Below are 16,640 nucleotides of genomic sequence, written 5' to 3'. Positions count from 1 at the left end.
TGGTAAACGTCCACGACCTGCATCACTAATCTGTCGGTACCATACTGTATTCATGGGTCTCAGTAGTGTGGTAAACGTCCACGACCTGCATCACTAATCTGTCGGCACCATACTGTATTCATGGGTCTCAGTAGCGTGGTAAACGTCCACGACCTGCATCACTAGTCTGTCAGTACCATACTGTATTCATGGGTCTCAGTAGTGTGGTAAACGTCCACGACCTGCATCACTAATCTGTCGGCACCATACTGTATTCATTGGTCTCAGTTACGGGTAAACGTCCACAGCCTGCATCACTAATCTGTCGGTACCATACTGTATTCATGGGTCTCAGTAGTGTGGTAAACGTCCACGACCTGCATCACTAATCTGTCGGCACCATACTGTATTCATGGGTCTCAGTAGCGTGGTAAACGTCCACGACCTGCATCACTAGTCTGTCAGCATCAAACTGTATTCATGGGTCTCAGTAGCGTGGTAAACGTCCACAGCCTGCATCACTAGTCTGTCAGCACCATACTGTATTCATGGGTCTCAGTTACGGGTAAACGTCCACAGCCTGCATCACTAGTCTGTCAGCACCATACTGTATTCATGGGTCTCAGTTACGGGTAAACATCCATGACCTGCATCACTAGTCTGTCAGCACCATACTGTATTCATGGGTCTCAGTAGCGTGGTAAACGTCCATGACCTGCATCACTAGTCTGTCAGCACCATACTGTATTCATGGGTCTCAGTAGTGTGGTAAACGTCCACGACCTGCATCACTAGTCTGTCAGTACCATACTGTATTCATGGGTCTCAGTTACGGGTAAACATCCATGACCTGCATCACTAGTCTGTCAGCACCATACTGTATTCATGGGTCTCAGTAGTGTGGTAAACGTCCACGACCTGCATCACTAGTCTGTCAGCACCATACTGTATTCATGGGTCTCAGTTACGGGTAAACGTCCACAGCCTGCATCACCAGTCTGTCACCACCATACTGTATTCATGGGTCTCAGTTACGGGTAAACGTCCACAGCCTGCATCACCAGTCTGTCACCACCATACTGTATTCATTGGTCTCAGTTATGGGTAAACGTCCACAGCCTGCATCACTAGTCTGTCAGCACCATACTGTATTCATGGGTCTCAGTAGTGTGGTCAACGTCCACATCCTTACATCACTTTGATGACCCTATCTCCGACATCAAATGGACACACTCTCATACAACTGACATACAGTTCAAAGCACTTTTAGCTTACACTTACTGACCTAACCATTAATTATTTAAAAGATTCCACTTTAAGGTTCTACGCACTCAAAGAATACCTTACACATGAGCCCAAACTGGCTTGGGCAGAAGTCTTTTGCTAATTTCCATCACTAAACTACATTATGTTATAATGTTAAGGTGTCACAGACCATGTGAGCTTGGCTAATTGTGTGCCGTCTATCCCCGAAGGTATGGCTCATTTCTTCTGCTTTCAGTCACAGACTGGTCTAGACTCAATAATTTACAGGCTACTGCAATATGGCTGGAATATTGCTGAGTGCGGCGTTACTCTCGTGTTCACTTATGGTATTTCATTATAACGTTACGATAAGAATAAAGATCGACCGTAAAGTTCAACATGATTCAACACCAGTTAGTTGAAAGTATTGTAGAACATCTGATGCCTCTTACACAAATCTTCTCACAAATTGATGTTGAAACGTCAGTCACGAAAACAGCATCACTTTGGAAATGTTACATGATGTGATGGGACCATTGTGATGTCATCAGTTACCATGACATCACAATCAAATGACATCAATTATCTCTCTGCCACTGAAGCTGGTAAGCTGTACATCTTACAGTCATGACGACCGCCTCCGTGGTCTAGTGGTAGAGCGTCCGCCCGGAGAGCAGAAGGTCCAGGGTTCGATCCCTGGCCGCATCATATCAAAAGACGTTAAAAGATGGTACTTGTTGTTACCCTGTCTGGCACTCGACATTAAGGGGCTAAAACAAGGACTGGTCGGCTCGGAGTCAGTATACTATGTCTGAGTGGGGTATTCATCAGTCCGGACTAGTACAAGCAGCCACACACACACACACACACACACACACACACACACACACACGTACAAGCACGTCGCTATATAAGTGCAATAATCTTGGCCGCGACGTTAAAACCCATTTCACCTTCCGTCATGACACTTGTCATAACTGTTCACAAACTGGAACATTTGGCAGAATGTTTTTTTTGATGATAAATAGAATTTCACTTTTGTGTCTTTTGATATCAAATATTTCAACACTCATCGATAAAAGTTTAGAGCACCTCTGAAAAGAACTTTTATCGATGAACGCTCATATGTTCGATCAAAAGACACTAAGGTGTGGTCCTATTTTGTCACCAGCTGGTTGGTGATTTTAGGAAGTTTCCCACACTTGTGAGAACCATAAGCAAGTCACAAGTTGTGTCCCTTGACAATTTTCAAATTTTACTAGTGTTTCAAATTTATAAGAAAGCTTAGGGGCCTGTCATGATATCAAATATATTGAACTTACAATTAGGAAGTAATTGTTCAGGCGGTAGTGACGTCATGATGTCATATGTCGTCATCTGCTTATCATGTCATACTTGACCCTGTTCATATTACAAATAGAGGATATTATATGAGTGTTCATGTCATACTATGTTTACGACATGAGTGTCTAAATTCTGGTATTTCCTGAGCAAAATATGAACTAACTCATTCATTCACTCACTCACATAGTAGTCAAGCTGCCCAATGTGGTCACCCATCCAGCTACTCTCTCCAACCATGGATGGTCAACAAGGACATTATATACATGTAGTATGACTGTTCATCGGCTTAACTTTATTAACAATTGATGTATTTTTCTTCTTGAAGGGGCGCCCTGGTTGGCATATTGAGTGCTCTGTCATGGCTAGCTGTATCCATGGAGAGTCTATGGACATCCACACTGGAGGGATTGATCTCAAATTTCCGCATCATGACAATGAGTTAGCCCAGGCAGAGGTAAGGCCACGCATTTGTTATTTTTCGTTTCAGTCCCACCACCCCTACTGAAGAGCAGCTGGAAAAGAAGTAAATGAAACATGAAAATATTTATTTTTATTGTGTCTCCTGCTGGTAATAGGGACCCTCTTATAAAATAGAAAATGTTATAAATCAGCTCCATGTCTATCAGTTGTCAGTGATTCAATAAATAAATAAATAAATAAGTAAATAAATAAAATAATTAATAATAGATAAATAAATAAAATAAAAAATAATAAAATAAATAAATAAAATAATTAATAATAGATAAATAAATAAATAAATAAATAAATATATAAATAACTATATAAATAACACAGCTATTTATGTTTCTATTTATTTCGACCGACCTTGTGGGGAAAAGCTGGAATAAATCCATGAAACATAAAATTAAAAAAGTTTGGCCTGAGGTTACCAATCATTCTGGGTATGATGTTGACTGGTTGTCCATCTTGTAGGGACTGGATCATGGAAGATACTCAGTGCTGATAGTGACCTTAGGTAGGAGGATACTCCAATAGGAACTGAATTCTGCATCATCATCTCTCTTCCATCCATGGCAATAGTACCCTTTATGAGTGTATTAGGAGGATACTCTCTGGTTACTCTGTATAGTAGCTTATGAGAGTTGATTGATAAGTTCTAAAGCTCACATAGGAGGAAGAGCAGTGAAATCTTTGTTGTGCAGTTACATGATGTCATAGATGTATGTCCACAAAAACTTCAGTCATGTAAGTAAATTGGAGGTTGGATATTCAAATGCATATCTGCATCTCATGTTGAGCTTCCTTCTTACTTAACCCGTGAAGATCAGGGGTTGAATAGGTCTTCAGCAACCATGCTTGCTGTAAGAGGCGACTATGCTTGTCGTATGAGGCGACTATGCTTGTCGTAGGAGCAGGCTACAAGTATTGTTTTTTCAGGTAGCCAGTGGTAAAATCAAGAAGTCAAGCCACTATTGTAGGTAGCCAAAAGCATTTGAAATGATCTTTTATCAAATAACTATTATGGTACCGGTATGTATACAAATAATGGCACGAGTCTTGAAATTGTATATTAGTCGAAACTGTACTTGAGTTTTGTTATTTGTCGAACAATGATGCAATTTATGCTACTAGATTACATAGGGATATCCTTGCTTATCCAATAAATTATCAACTAAAATATAATACTAGTTACATTAATGTTTATGTATTTCGGTTCATTGTTGACTTTAGGAGGAATTTATTGTGAGTACAATTAGTAGCAGACATGTTGCGTCTACATCTGTGTAGCAATAGAATTTAGTCACCACAAGATATTTTTCAAGGTAGTCATTTGGCTACCTCTGAATTTTAGACAGTAGACAAACTGAAATTTAGGTCACATTGGCGACCATTTTAGTCGGAACTTTGAGGCCTGAAGAGGCAACTAACAGGATCGGGTGGTCAGGCTCACTGACTTGGTTGATGTACATCATCATATCCCAAATGGGTGTATCAATGCTCATGATGTCAATCACTGGATTGTCTTGTCCAGACTCGATTATTTACAGCCACTGTCATAAAGCTGGAATATTGCTGAGTTAAACAACAATCTAACAAACAAACAAACAAGTTCTTATGTTGTGATGAACGCTGGAGCTGTTTGTGTCCAGGCTTACTATAAGAACAACCACTGGGTGCGCTACTTCCTCCACTCCGGTCACCTGACCATCGAGGGCTGCAAGATGTCCAAGTCCTTGAAGAACTTCATCACCATCAAGGACGCACTCCAGCGCAACAGCGCCCGACAGATCCGCCTGCTGTATCTCCTACACTCGTGGAAGGACACTCTGGACTACAGCCCAGAGACCATGGACATCGCTGTGCAGTACGAGAAGCACGTCAATGTAAGGAATCTGTCACATTTGTTAGCTCAACTGGGCAAAGAAGGATCTTACTTTTAGAACCATCTCTGTCATTGGGAGAAGTGAAATGGGGTTTGCCATGTGTATGTCTTTCCCTCTCTGTCTGTCTGTCTGTCTGTCTGTCTGTCTGCCTGCCTGCCTGCCTGCCTGTCTGTCATTGGGAGAAGTGAAATGGGGTTTGCCATTGCGTTCAAGCACTTATATAGAGACATGTCTATGTCTTTGTCTGTCTGTCTGTCTCTCTGTCTGCCTCTCTGTCTGTCTGTCTGTCTCTCTGTCTGCCTCTCTCTGTGTCTGCTTGTACAAGCCAATACTAATGCCTGTTTTATTCTGCTACCCCACTGAGATACCAGTTTAACATGAATACCCCACTCAGACACAGTATACTGACTCCGAGTCGAGCAGTCCTTATTTTATCCCTGTCATACCAAGAGTCAGGCAGGGTAACAACATGTTTTAACGTTAAGTGTCTATCTCATTAAGAAAGTAAGCAGTCTATACACAAATGTTCAAATGTGTTTTTCATTTCAGGAGTTTTTTCTGACAGTAAAGGACATTCTACGCAACTCTCCAAGTAATGGTATTGCTGCATGGGACAAATGGACTCAGGAGGAGATAACTCTCAATGAAAGGTAAGGCCGAGGCCGTTTCAAGTGAGGCAACAGATGTGGGGACAACACTGTCTACATTGTACACCAATAAGATCAGTTGGTCTTCCAGATGTGTCTGGACGGTCGGGTAGCCTAGCGGTTAAAGTGTTATCTGGTCACACCGAAGACCCGGGTTCGATTCCCGAAATGGGTACAATGTGTGAAGCCCATTTCTGGTGTCACCCGCCGTGATATTTCTGGAATATTGCTAAAAGTGGCGTAAAAACATATTCACTCACTCACTCATTTATTACAGGGGGTGGGTGGGTCAGAGGTTTTTGAATCAGTAATTTGCTCAAAATAATGATCCACGCCTAATGTTTGTCATGTCTTAGGATGACCCTCCCTATGTCCTTGTGAATTGTGTTCATGGCTCTCCCCGAAAAGATAACATCCAAACACACTGTATATTTTATTTTAGAATGTCCATTTTTTCATGACCCTCCCCAAATACATGTATTATTTTGTATGACCCTCCCCCAGATGTCATAATTTGTGGGGACCCTCCCCTGATTCCCTCTGACCCACCCGGCCCGTGAAGCTCCGCGGTAGAATAGGTCTTCAGCACCCATGCTTGCAGTAAAAAGCGACTATGCTTGTCATAAAAGGCGACAAACAGGATGGGGTGGTCAGGCTCGCTGACTTGGTTGATGCATGTCATCGATCCCAATTACGTGGATCGATGCTCATGATATTAATCACTGGATTGTCTGGTCCAGACTCGATTATTTACAGACCGCCGTCATATAGCTGTAATATTGCTGAGTGCGGCGTTAAACAACAAACAAACAAACAAACAAAAATCTGACCCACCCACCCCTGTAATAAATGACCAGCCCCTGAGCATGTTCAACTGTTTATAGAGATATCACTATGAGGTAGATATGAAGAGACAGATCATTAAAGGAGGATGTTGTGTTGCAGATATCTACAGAAGAGGGATGCTGTGAATGAAGCACTCTGTGGTCAGTAGCCTGGCATGGTGCTTTATGATGTCAAAAAGATATGAGCATCGTTAATCTTTGTAAAGAGTTTTCTTACAGTGTATACCACTTAAACGTGGACTAGCAATGGAAAAATTAAATTTGATCACCACTTTTTTTGTCTGCTAACCCACAATAAAGTACCTGAGTCTCGTTATACTAAACATTTTAGTACCTGTGAAGATCCAGGGTAGATTAGGTCTTCAGCAACCCATGCTTGCCATAAAAGGCGACTATGCTTGTCATAAGAGGCGACTAACTGGTCGGGTGTCATCGTGTCCCACATGTGTGGGTATTGATGCTCATGATGTCAATCACTGGAATGTCGGGTCCAGACTCGATTATTTACACTGTCGTCATACAGCTGGAATATTGCTGAGTGGGGCGTTAAACAACAAACAAATCATACCTCTATGACATGGATTATTGGTTAAAATATTGATCACTGGATTGTCTGGTCCAGGCTGGATTATTAACAGACTTCTGTCATGCATCTGGAATATTGCTAAGTGCAGCATAAACAACAAACAAACAACTACCAATCAGCCGTCGCCCCACAAAGAGATATGTGTTGAAGGATTGGGTAACATTAGGACAGTGCCAGTTCACATGGTGTGTTTTGTTTTTGTTTAGACAACATCGACACACGCACAGCACTGGAGCATGTAAGGGAGTTGGTCTCCATAGGGAACAGCTACATCGCTAAAGCCAAGTCGGAGAAACGCAAGCCCAACAGACAACTCGTCTACAACATCGCTGCCTACATCACTCATCTGTTCAAGGTTGCCTGCTAATCATAGAAATGTTTGCTTAGATATTCTGTGAAAGTGTGGATTCATAGTTAATTCTTATAGCAGTGAGTTATACCCAACTCACCCTTTATCATACTTTAATGTATTAATGTAGAAACCTGTGTTGTAAATCTGTGTAGCGGATTTATGCAAAGCATACACACCGTTTTTTACGTTTATATCTACATAATGCAAAAAATATTGAAGTCAATTCTTATAAATAAATATGGTCAGCAATAATGATTTCACAGAATGCTTATTTAAATATTAACACACACAAAACTGTAGACAACAATACGGAATCAGTGCATTGTGCAGCACAATAACGCAACACAAGCCCTGTCAGCCAATCAGGAAACAGAAGTTTCTAAGTGGGCGTAGCTTAAGATATTTTGTTTGTCGGAAACATAATTGCAACAAATATTGCTTGGTCAGCAAATCTAATGCCGCGGAAGTGAATGCAATTTATTTGTAGTGTAGTGTGGTGTGGAGTGGTGTGGTGTGGTGTGGTGTGGTGTGGTGTAGTGTAGTGTACAGTAGTGTACTGTGGTGTACCGTAGTGTAGTGTAGGTAATAAGGACCAATTGATTAAAGAAATATGATATCTACTGTTAGTTAATGTTGTTATAAATCGCTGAGGAATAATATAAACTATTATCGCAGGTGTTTGGAGCCATTGAAGGAGATGAAAGCATTGGCTTTCCAACAGGAGGTGCCCGTACTACAGACGTGAGTAGAACACTTAACAAGACAACAAGTGGCAGGGCCTGATGTTCAGAGAAAATATAGAAAGTGGCAAATATGTCGAGTAAACCCACTTCCATCCCAGTTTCAATGTCACTAACCCAGTGCAAGAAGCATTACATTTGTCAGATGTATCATACACATCTACTGACATTGTTAAATATTGCTGAGTGTGGCGTTAAACAAGAAACAAACAAACAAACAAATCTAAGTGTATTGTCACATGATCTATTCAGGGGTTAAAGTGGTTAAAGCGTTTGATCGTCACGCCGAAGACCCGGGTTCGATTCCTGACATGGGTACAATGTGTGAAACCCATTACTGGTGTCCCCTGCCATGATATTGCTGGAATATATGCTAAAAGTGGTGTAAAACCATACTCACTCACTCACTCACTCATAATCGACAGTTGTCACACTCAGTTATTAATGGGTGCTTATCAGGAAACTCAGATGCTTACCATTTTGGTGAAACCCACGAGCATGGGTATGGTGCTGACAGACCAATAAACAAAATCAGGGTGAACCGGGATAAACTACTTTCATGATTACTTGCCTATAAAAAATATTTTTTAGCAACTTGTGTTGATATATTTGATCTCAAAAGACATACAGGTGGGCTTCTCCACGTCTCGACAGCTTCTTGCATTGTTTTGTCCATTCCTCACTCACCATGATCGTGTTCTTGTGTCTTCTGATTGGGTAATATCAATCAGCTTCTTAATACATGCAGTTTGCTCCATATTGGAGTATTTTCACTTGTATTCTGTCCTGGACAAGTTTGTACAATATTCATTTCACTGTATATTTTCAACCTTGGTCATTTCTCTAACTTTCAAACTGTAACCGCTACTGTTGTGGTGTTGACACAGGTAGAGGAGACTGTCATGCCGTATCTGTCAACACTTGCCACATTCCGGGAACAGGTCCGTCAGACTGCTCGGGAACAGAAAGGTAACACCACAACAAAGAACTGTACAGTTATATATGTTCTTTACACACAGAAAGTATTGCCAAATGGTAACAGGTTTATTAGAGATTGGCTGCTGACAGTTGAATGTTTTGAAAGAAAGGATGTGTGGTGTGAGAGACTATTATATCTAACCCTCTAAACTTGCTCCTGCAGCAACGGCCATCTTGCAAATGTGTGATGACATCCGCGACAACGTGCTGCCGAATCTAGGGGTTCGACTGGAAGACCACGAGGGTCAGCCCCCTGTCATTAAACTCGTCGACCGAGATACGCTACTCAAGGAAAGGGAGGAGAAACTGCGGGTAAGTTGTCAACTTAGTCAACTGTGAACATGACAGACAAGGATGGACACGGCCACTAGTAGGTTAGTCCAAGACTAATGAAAGTCCAGAGAAATATAGGGTGTGAGATATATCGGTAAATTGAGGTTCATTCTTTCCTCGATAAATATCACAATATTATTTTTTCATGTTCGATATATCGGGTGTTATCAAATTGGGATATTCATGATGTGTTTAATATTATATACTTACCGAATGCCTTTGATGCCCGGGAGGGAGCATCCTGGGCCACAAGATGGCTGCATATTTTTTGAATGAGTAAACATCATGTTGTACCAGCATCTTATTTTGCTCCATTTATGAACTTCAGTTCTTACCTGAAAGTATTTAGTTGCTTCTGAATCAAAAATTTAGAAATATACAATATATCGTGATATGCATCGCAATTCGACCTTGTGCATTGCAAAATATTGTGATATACTTTAAACGTCTAAGGTGCCGCTCTTAGCTCCCAAGATGGCGTCCCTCGGACATGCCAGAAACCTATGATCGTGGATTCGAATCCCGGTTTGCCTCGATCATGTATCAAGGTTTGCCAGCACGAGCTCGTGGGAATGGAAAACGTCTGAGACTTGCATCACTTCCCACATTAAGCTGACACACCGTAACATAACTGGAAAACTGTTGAAAGCAGCGTTAAACCCAACTCACTCACTCACTCTTGTGTCGTAGGTGGAGCAGCAGAAGAGGGAAGAGAAGGAGAGAAAGAAGAGGGAACAGGAAGCAGCCAAAGTAAGTAAAGACGTCAGCTTCTGCGACAGGAGGATACTGGTTCAACCATCCACTCTGATATTTCCCAAGAGTGAATGTTGTTTATCCACTAGAAGGAACAAATAATATAATTTGTGTAAAACAATTCTACACTGAATGTGTTGCTTGTTTGTTTGTTGTTTAAAGCCGCACTCAGCAATATTCCAGCTATATGACGGCGGTCTGTAATTAATCCAGTCTGGACCAGACGATCCAGTGATTGACACCATGAGCATTGATCCATGCAATTAGGATACAATGACATACATCAACCAAGTCGGCGAGCCTGACCACCTGATCCCGTTAGTCGCCTTTTACACAAGCATAGTCGCCTTTTATGGCAAGCATGGGTTGCTGAAAACCTATTCTACCCCGGATCTATACGAGTGTGAATGTGTTTAAATATTGCAAAGATGAAATCTATGAAATTCAGCATAAAAATCCTAATTGTTTCTCTCGACTTCCATGGTAATGATGATTTGACCTGTATGTACACTCCTGCTACACATACTCAGTGTTTGTACCTCTGTCGTTGTCAGGCTGCCAAGGAGGCGCTCAAGAGGATTCCACCAGGTGAACTCTTCAGGAAGGAGACAGATAAATATTCAGCCTTTGATGAGCGGGTGAGACTGCAGGCATATTTGTTATAAATGTTGTGTTCCCAGACACATACATACATACTACAGTTTCATAAGACAGTATGTAATTACTAGTTTCATATATGGTTTACGATCAATACAGTTTAATAAGACAGTTTTTGGGGCACAGGTGGCCCAGTCGTCTAAGGCACCGCGATTCGCTGTGCAGATTGTGTATGATTGTGGGTTCGAATCCCGGTTCACCTTGATTATGTTTCTAGGTTTGTCAGCACCATACCTGTGCTCAAGGGTTTCAACAAAGTGGTAAACGTCTGAGACCTGCATCACTTCAGGCTTTCCTCCCACATTAAGCTGACACGCTGTGATGTAACTGGAATCCTGTTAAAAGACGCGTTAAACCCAAATCACTCACTCACTCAGTTTAACTGATTCCTCGGCCATTATTTAAAAAATCTCAAATATTTTTGTCATTCAAACTTTAAAGCCTCGTGTTTCACATATGTTACCAGAAAGTCAGGGGTTTGATTGGCCGCATCATACTAAATAATGGTCCTTGTTGTTACCCTGCCTGGCACTTGGCATTAAGGAGCTAAAACAAGGACTTTGGCTCAGAGTCAGTATACTTTGTCTGAGTTGAGTATTCATGGTAAACTGCAGCATGGTATTTAAGTGGGTTGGCACTATAAAACTGCTTGTAGTCGGAATGTGTGCGTACACACCTACAGCCATATAAGTGCAATAATATTAAACGGGTCAAAGAGGCAGAAACACTGAACTTCATGTAACATATTTAGAGATTATAATACGAGCATGTGTGTCATACTGATTTTATGAAACGAGTGTCAAAATTCTTGTATTTTCCAAGCGAGAGTGAGGGTAATACATGAATTCTAACATGAGTTTTTACTTAAAATCAGTATGACACACATGTGAGTGTAATAATTTCTTTATTACCCATTATTTAATCCTTTTGAGCTCCCCTCATAAAAATGCACTGATCACCAACGCTGTCCTAGAAAGACACAATTTGTCGAATGACGTCAACAATCTTCAGCTATGACAGTATTCCGACCTAAAGTCACAATAAGAATCGTTTGACGTCAACACTGCCAACCAAATGACGGAAACAATAACCTGGTGTGCAAGAAGTGATATTACACTAGTGCACATAAGATTTTAATGAACTCAGTTATGTCTAACCCTATGGGTACTAAGTTAGTACTATTTCCGGCTTAGTTTATGAGTAAATACACACGGTAATCTTAATCTCTGCATATAAAACAATGCCTTTGAGAGCAGGAAATACATTTTAAATGGTAAATCATCATGTCTAGTGATGTTTTATATCAAGTTTTATACTTTTATTGACCAAGTTTGTTATACCTGTTTATTCACCAGAAGTCGTTGAAGGGATAGGATAACGCTCATCAATTATTTGGACCCTGAAGGTAGCATTGTTTGTTTTTTAAAATGTCCAGACAGAAAAATTTAAATGTCCAGTAAGCAATATTTTAAATCGGACATTTGAGATTCCCAATTGGACATGTCCGGCGCATATGATCGTTTACGGACCCCTGGTACTAACACAATGACTTGTCCCTGATCCCCTCCCTCCTTGCTCTACAGGGGATGCCTACCCATGATGCTGCTGGGAAGGAACTGGCTAAATCCGCTCTGAAGAAGCTCCAGAAGTTGTACGATGCTCAGGAGAAGAAGTACAAGGAACATCTGAAAACCTTGGAGAAAGGTGACGATGGCAGTCAGGGGGACGCGGCAGCTCCTTGATGCCGACCTGACCCGACCCAAAGCACCAGGCTCTCACCACATTGTGTCATGTGTGCTAAAAAATGTTGCAGGTGTAATATTTAATGTCAGTATGCAAGTGTAAGTCGGTCTGTAATGCTCATCATCTGGCACAGTAATATGCTTCCAAACTTGTTTGTATCCTGAACATTGTAACAAGGATGGAGTGTCTCTGTATCTACAAAAATATTTAAGTTTTTATAACTTGATTCTCAAGCACCCAATGTTATCTCGAGAGAGTGGACAACTCATTAATGTAGTGTAAGTCTTGGCGTGTAGTAATTTATTCACAGTGACTGCATATGTTGGATGTTTTTATTTGTGTGTTCATTGGGCACATGTGTAAACTTAATGTGTGGTTCTAAGATGCTCCGCAAGCGTCCACGTGCTTTAACTGTAATAGTTCAGGGCAAAACTATACTTTATTACACTACATATATACATACTTCATAACTGTGTAGGGGCAGTCGGGTAGCCTAGTGGTTAAAGCGTTCGCTCGTCACGCTGAAGACCCCGGTTCGATTCCCGACATGGGTACAATGTGTGAAGCCCATTTCTTGTGTCCCCCGCTGTGATATTGCTGGAATATTGCTAAAAGCGGCCTAAAACCATACTCACTCACTCATAACTGTGTACTATATCGCAGGGGGGGCACGGGTGGCACGGGTGGCCCAGTTGTCTAAGGTGCCACGATTTGCTGTGCAGAGTTGCGTTCCTTAGACAGGCCAGAAACCTATGATCGTGGGTTCAAATCTCGGTTCGCCCCGATTATGTTTCTAGGTTTGTCAGCACCATACCTGTGCTCGAGGGTTTCACCGAAGTGGTAAACGTCTGAGACCTGCATCACTTGGGGCTTTCCTCCCACATTAAGCTGACATGCCGCGATATAACTGGAATACTGTTAAAAGTGGCGTTAAACCCAACTCTCTCACTCACTATATTGCAGTCCTAGTGCAGTAGTACCCAGAGCCCATTCACTACTTTAGGTTCAGTGAGGAAGTTGCATCACCTTTTAGCTCTAACTTCCAAAGGAATATCTCTGGTCCAAGAATTTATGTATATGTCCCTTCTGAACAAGGTCAAGGTCAAGATTCAGATGTTGAGAGGGAAGTGTTCTGCCCTATTGCAGTGTGTAAAATAGCTGCTAGTCCATGGCTAGTCACATTCCGGTCAGGCTAAAGACTGTCGATAAACATTTTAATGGTGATTTTTAACCCCATCCCATCCAGGCATATTATGCAGGAGGATATAGTCATCTGGTCTGTCTGTTCATTTGTATTTTGTTTTGGGAGCATAACTTGAAAACCGAAAGATTTTTCATCCAAATTTGATACATGTATTAAGCAGGGGATGAAGTAGTGCCTTTTGCTATTGTGAGGGCCAGGGGGATTTGTCATCTTCTGATGACTCTTGTTATTTTATGCACATATCTTAGTTATACAAAGTAAGGAAGTTCACCTGTTTCTGTAGATTAAAAGTACAGAGTAGAATTGATATCCATAAAGAATGGAGGTAGCGAAACCCCTTTGTAATACTTGACTCCTGATTTGCAATTTGAGTTTACTTTATGGATACAGAATCGGTTATACATGTATAAGCATGTGAAATTTGAAGGTAGCTACCGGTACTAACTACTGTATTCGACGTAATAAGCACCCAGGGCACTCTCAAAATTAGAAATAGGGGGCTCTTATTAAAATATACTTTTGGTGAAAAAAACACAGAGTTGAAAGATTTTAAATTTCTAGGTTTATGCACCTGAAATGATACAAAAGAAAAGTCTGGGCGTGTTATACACGACAGATATATTTTACCGAATTTAATTGCCCATAATAAGGGTGCATATAACACATGAGTGCATATTATACACAAATAAATATGTCTTGTGTACATTGATCAATTGGAAGGGGTGCTAATTGGGATTGTTCACTAGCAATTGTATTAGCAAATATCACCGAGGGCACTTATTAGAGTGGGGCGTTATTATGTCGAATACGGTATTATGGTTAGCTAGGCCACCTGGTCAGCAATATTTGTTACAATTTAACACACTGCCTCTAAGCTAAGATTTCATATAATTAAATTGGACAGCTTTTTTTATTAAAACTGTGTTATGATAGTGGAAGAATTCTGGGTATTACTTGCGATATTTTACTGAATGGTGTTCTACTGCACAGGATAATCACGGATGATATCAATCCTGCAATTGTATAGTTGTCTTTTGACTCAGGTATTGCAATGTTCCTCAGGCTTTTTAACTCTGAGGTAGAAATGTGAATTTTGTTATAGTGGCACAAAGCAAAATCAAGTGTTTTTACTTACTGGGATTTATCCAGGCCTCCAGATGGAGTGCCCCTGGCAGAACAATTGGGAGCAATCATTATTTGGTTCACAATTGGGATTTTAAAAACAAATTATTTCCTACAAAGCAGGGTGTACCGATATTAACATTGCATTTTACATGTTCAATGCAATAATCTAAAAAAAACCATTAAAATCTCTTCCTCTGTATTGGTCCTGTTATCAGTGAAACCCAAGTCACCTTACAAAGCCATAACATTAGTTGTTATGTATATGTTTAATTCACATTATAACACCATATTGACATGAAATCAGAAATTTTAAATTCAAATTTGGGAATATTCGCAGACATTTTCTGCGGACTTGGGGCTGAATACCAGCCTCTAACAGTCTAGTTAGAACCCTGACACGTGTCAGTGATAGATATTAACGGACACAGTCCTCTCACCTGGTGACTGAATACCAGCCTCTAACAGTCTAGTTAGAACCCTGACACGTGTCAGTGATAGATATTAACGGACACAGTCCACTCACCTGGTGACTGAATACCAGCCTCTAACAGTCTAGTTAGAACCCTGACACTTGTCAGTGATAGATATTAACAGAAACGTTCCACTCACCTGGTGACAACATGTCTGAAAAACAACAGTTTCAAATTTTGCTAGTCCCCTATTAACCTGTAACACTAGTCAAACTGGCCTAGGTTAGCAGTCTTTCTCTGTACCTTGTTTCAGCTTGTGTATTGTATCATTGCCTTAGCCCTATATGTTGTGTGCTTGTTCGTATTTTGAAACTGGACATTTGGGAACATGTAATGATGTACCGTAGCTAGAAGTGTTTAGAAATCAGTGCAGCAACTGCAGCACATGTCAGCAAGTATAGAATCATCAGAGGACAACTAAATCACAACTAGGAGGGTCCAAACCCTTTAAGAGGGGATAGTTATTAAACACCTAAAGAAATTACTGTTAAATTACTGTCAACATTATAAGGGTAACGCTATTTTTCAGGGCATTATCATTTGCAGAAGCCAGAGGTCTTCCATTAACTGCCCGACGAAGTAGAGCAGTTGAAAAGACCGTGGGCTTCTGCAAATGATAATGCCCTGAAAAATAGCGTTACCGATATTATAGCTAAAATGGATGGAATTTGTTATCAAATAAAAAGAAACAACAATATCCGTTTTGAAACATTTACTGCAATCAACACAAATGTCACTGACCCACTTTTACAAATATGGAAAACGTCCTAGAACAAACAAGATGTCACTATTGAATGTGACGTCACCTATCCCTACCCTATGACGTCACCTAACAACGGGCGTGATAATGGCCCGTCGTCAGGCGATATGAGGGCAGTATCAAGTTACAGTGACCCACTGATTTCTGATAACATGCGGGCGGTTTAATGATAATTCTATCCATTTGAGCTATGATAGAGAACAAGTCATCGTCCGCTGAAACAGATTCCATTGGGGGTAAAGGGCAAAAGAGTGGGGGAAATAATATGAATGGGTAACTGAAAAGAGTGGGGGAAATATGAATGGGTAACTGAAAATCAGTGATGACACCATGTGTTTGTGAAACCTGTTGAACTTTTCTCAAAATTTGAGCAATTAGAAAATGCAAAATATGAAAGAAACATAACTGAATATTTTGATTTAGGAAACACACAATTATGGGCGGAATACGTCCAACATGGCCTCTCTCTGGAAATGGAATGTGCATGTTATTAGAAGTTCACAGATTAATAAACATATTTGTGGATGTTGCTCT

General features: G+C 40.8%; 1 protein-coding gene across 3 annotated transcripts in view; it reads left to right on the top strand.

The window, feature by feature from the left end:
• The window catches only part of LOC139462392 (cysteine--tRNA ligase, cytoplasmic-like), a 279,723-nt gene extending 263,339 nt beyond the window's left edge, over positions 1 to 16,384 (top strand). For 2 of the 3 annotated variants that reach the window (XM_071244073.1, XM_071244075.1), the window contains 11 exons: positions 2,894 to 3,022; positions 4,680 to 4,913; positions 5,463 to 5,563; positions 6,506 to 6,546; positions 7,198 to 7,346; positions 8,019 to 8,084; positions 8,971 to 9,052; positions 9,225 to 9,373; positions 10,085 to 10,144; positions 10,702 to 10,785; positions 12,388 to 16,384. In XM_071244073.1, the coding sequence (XP_071100174.1) occupies positions 2,894 to 3,022; positions 4,680 to 4,913; positions 5,463 to 5,563; positions 6,506 to 6,546; positions 7,198 to 7,346; positions 8,019 to 8,084; positions 8,971 to 9,052; positions 9,225 to 9,373; positions 10,085 to 10,144; positions 10,702 to 10,785; positions 12,388 to 12,546 (1,254 nt within the window). In that variant the 3' untranslated portion in view covers positions 12,547 to 16,384. Of the gene's footprint in view, positions 1 to 2,893; positions 3,023 to 4,679; positions 4,914 to 5,462; positions 5,564 to 6,505; positions 6,547 to 7,197; positions 7,347 to 8,018; positions 8,089 to 8,970; positions 9,053 to 9,224; positions 9,374 to 10,084; positions 10,145 to 10,701; positions 10,786 to 12,387 lie in introns of all 3 variants that reach the window. The other variant, XM_071244074.1, reaches the window with a different exon arrangement.
• The last annotated feature ends 256 nt before the right edge of the window (positions 16,385 to 16,640 follow it).

This window comes from Haliotis cracherodii, unplaced genomic scaffold, assembly GCF_022045235.1.
Source record: "Haliotis cracherodii isolate W230 unplaced genomic scaffold, xgHalCrac1.p SCAF_15, whole genome shotgun sequence".
NCBI lineage: Eukaryota > Metazoa > Mollusca > Gastropoda > Lepetellida > Haliotidae > Haliotis > Haliotis cracherodii.
Note: the sequence above shows the minus strand (reverse complement) of the source record. Positions and strands in the feature narration are given on the sequence as shown.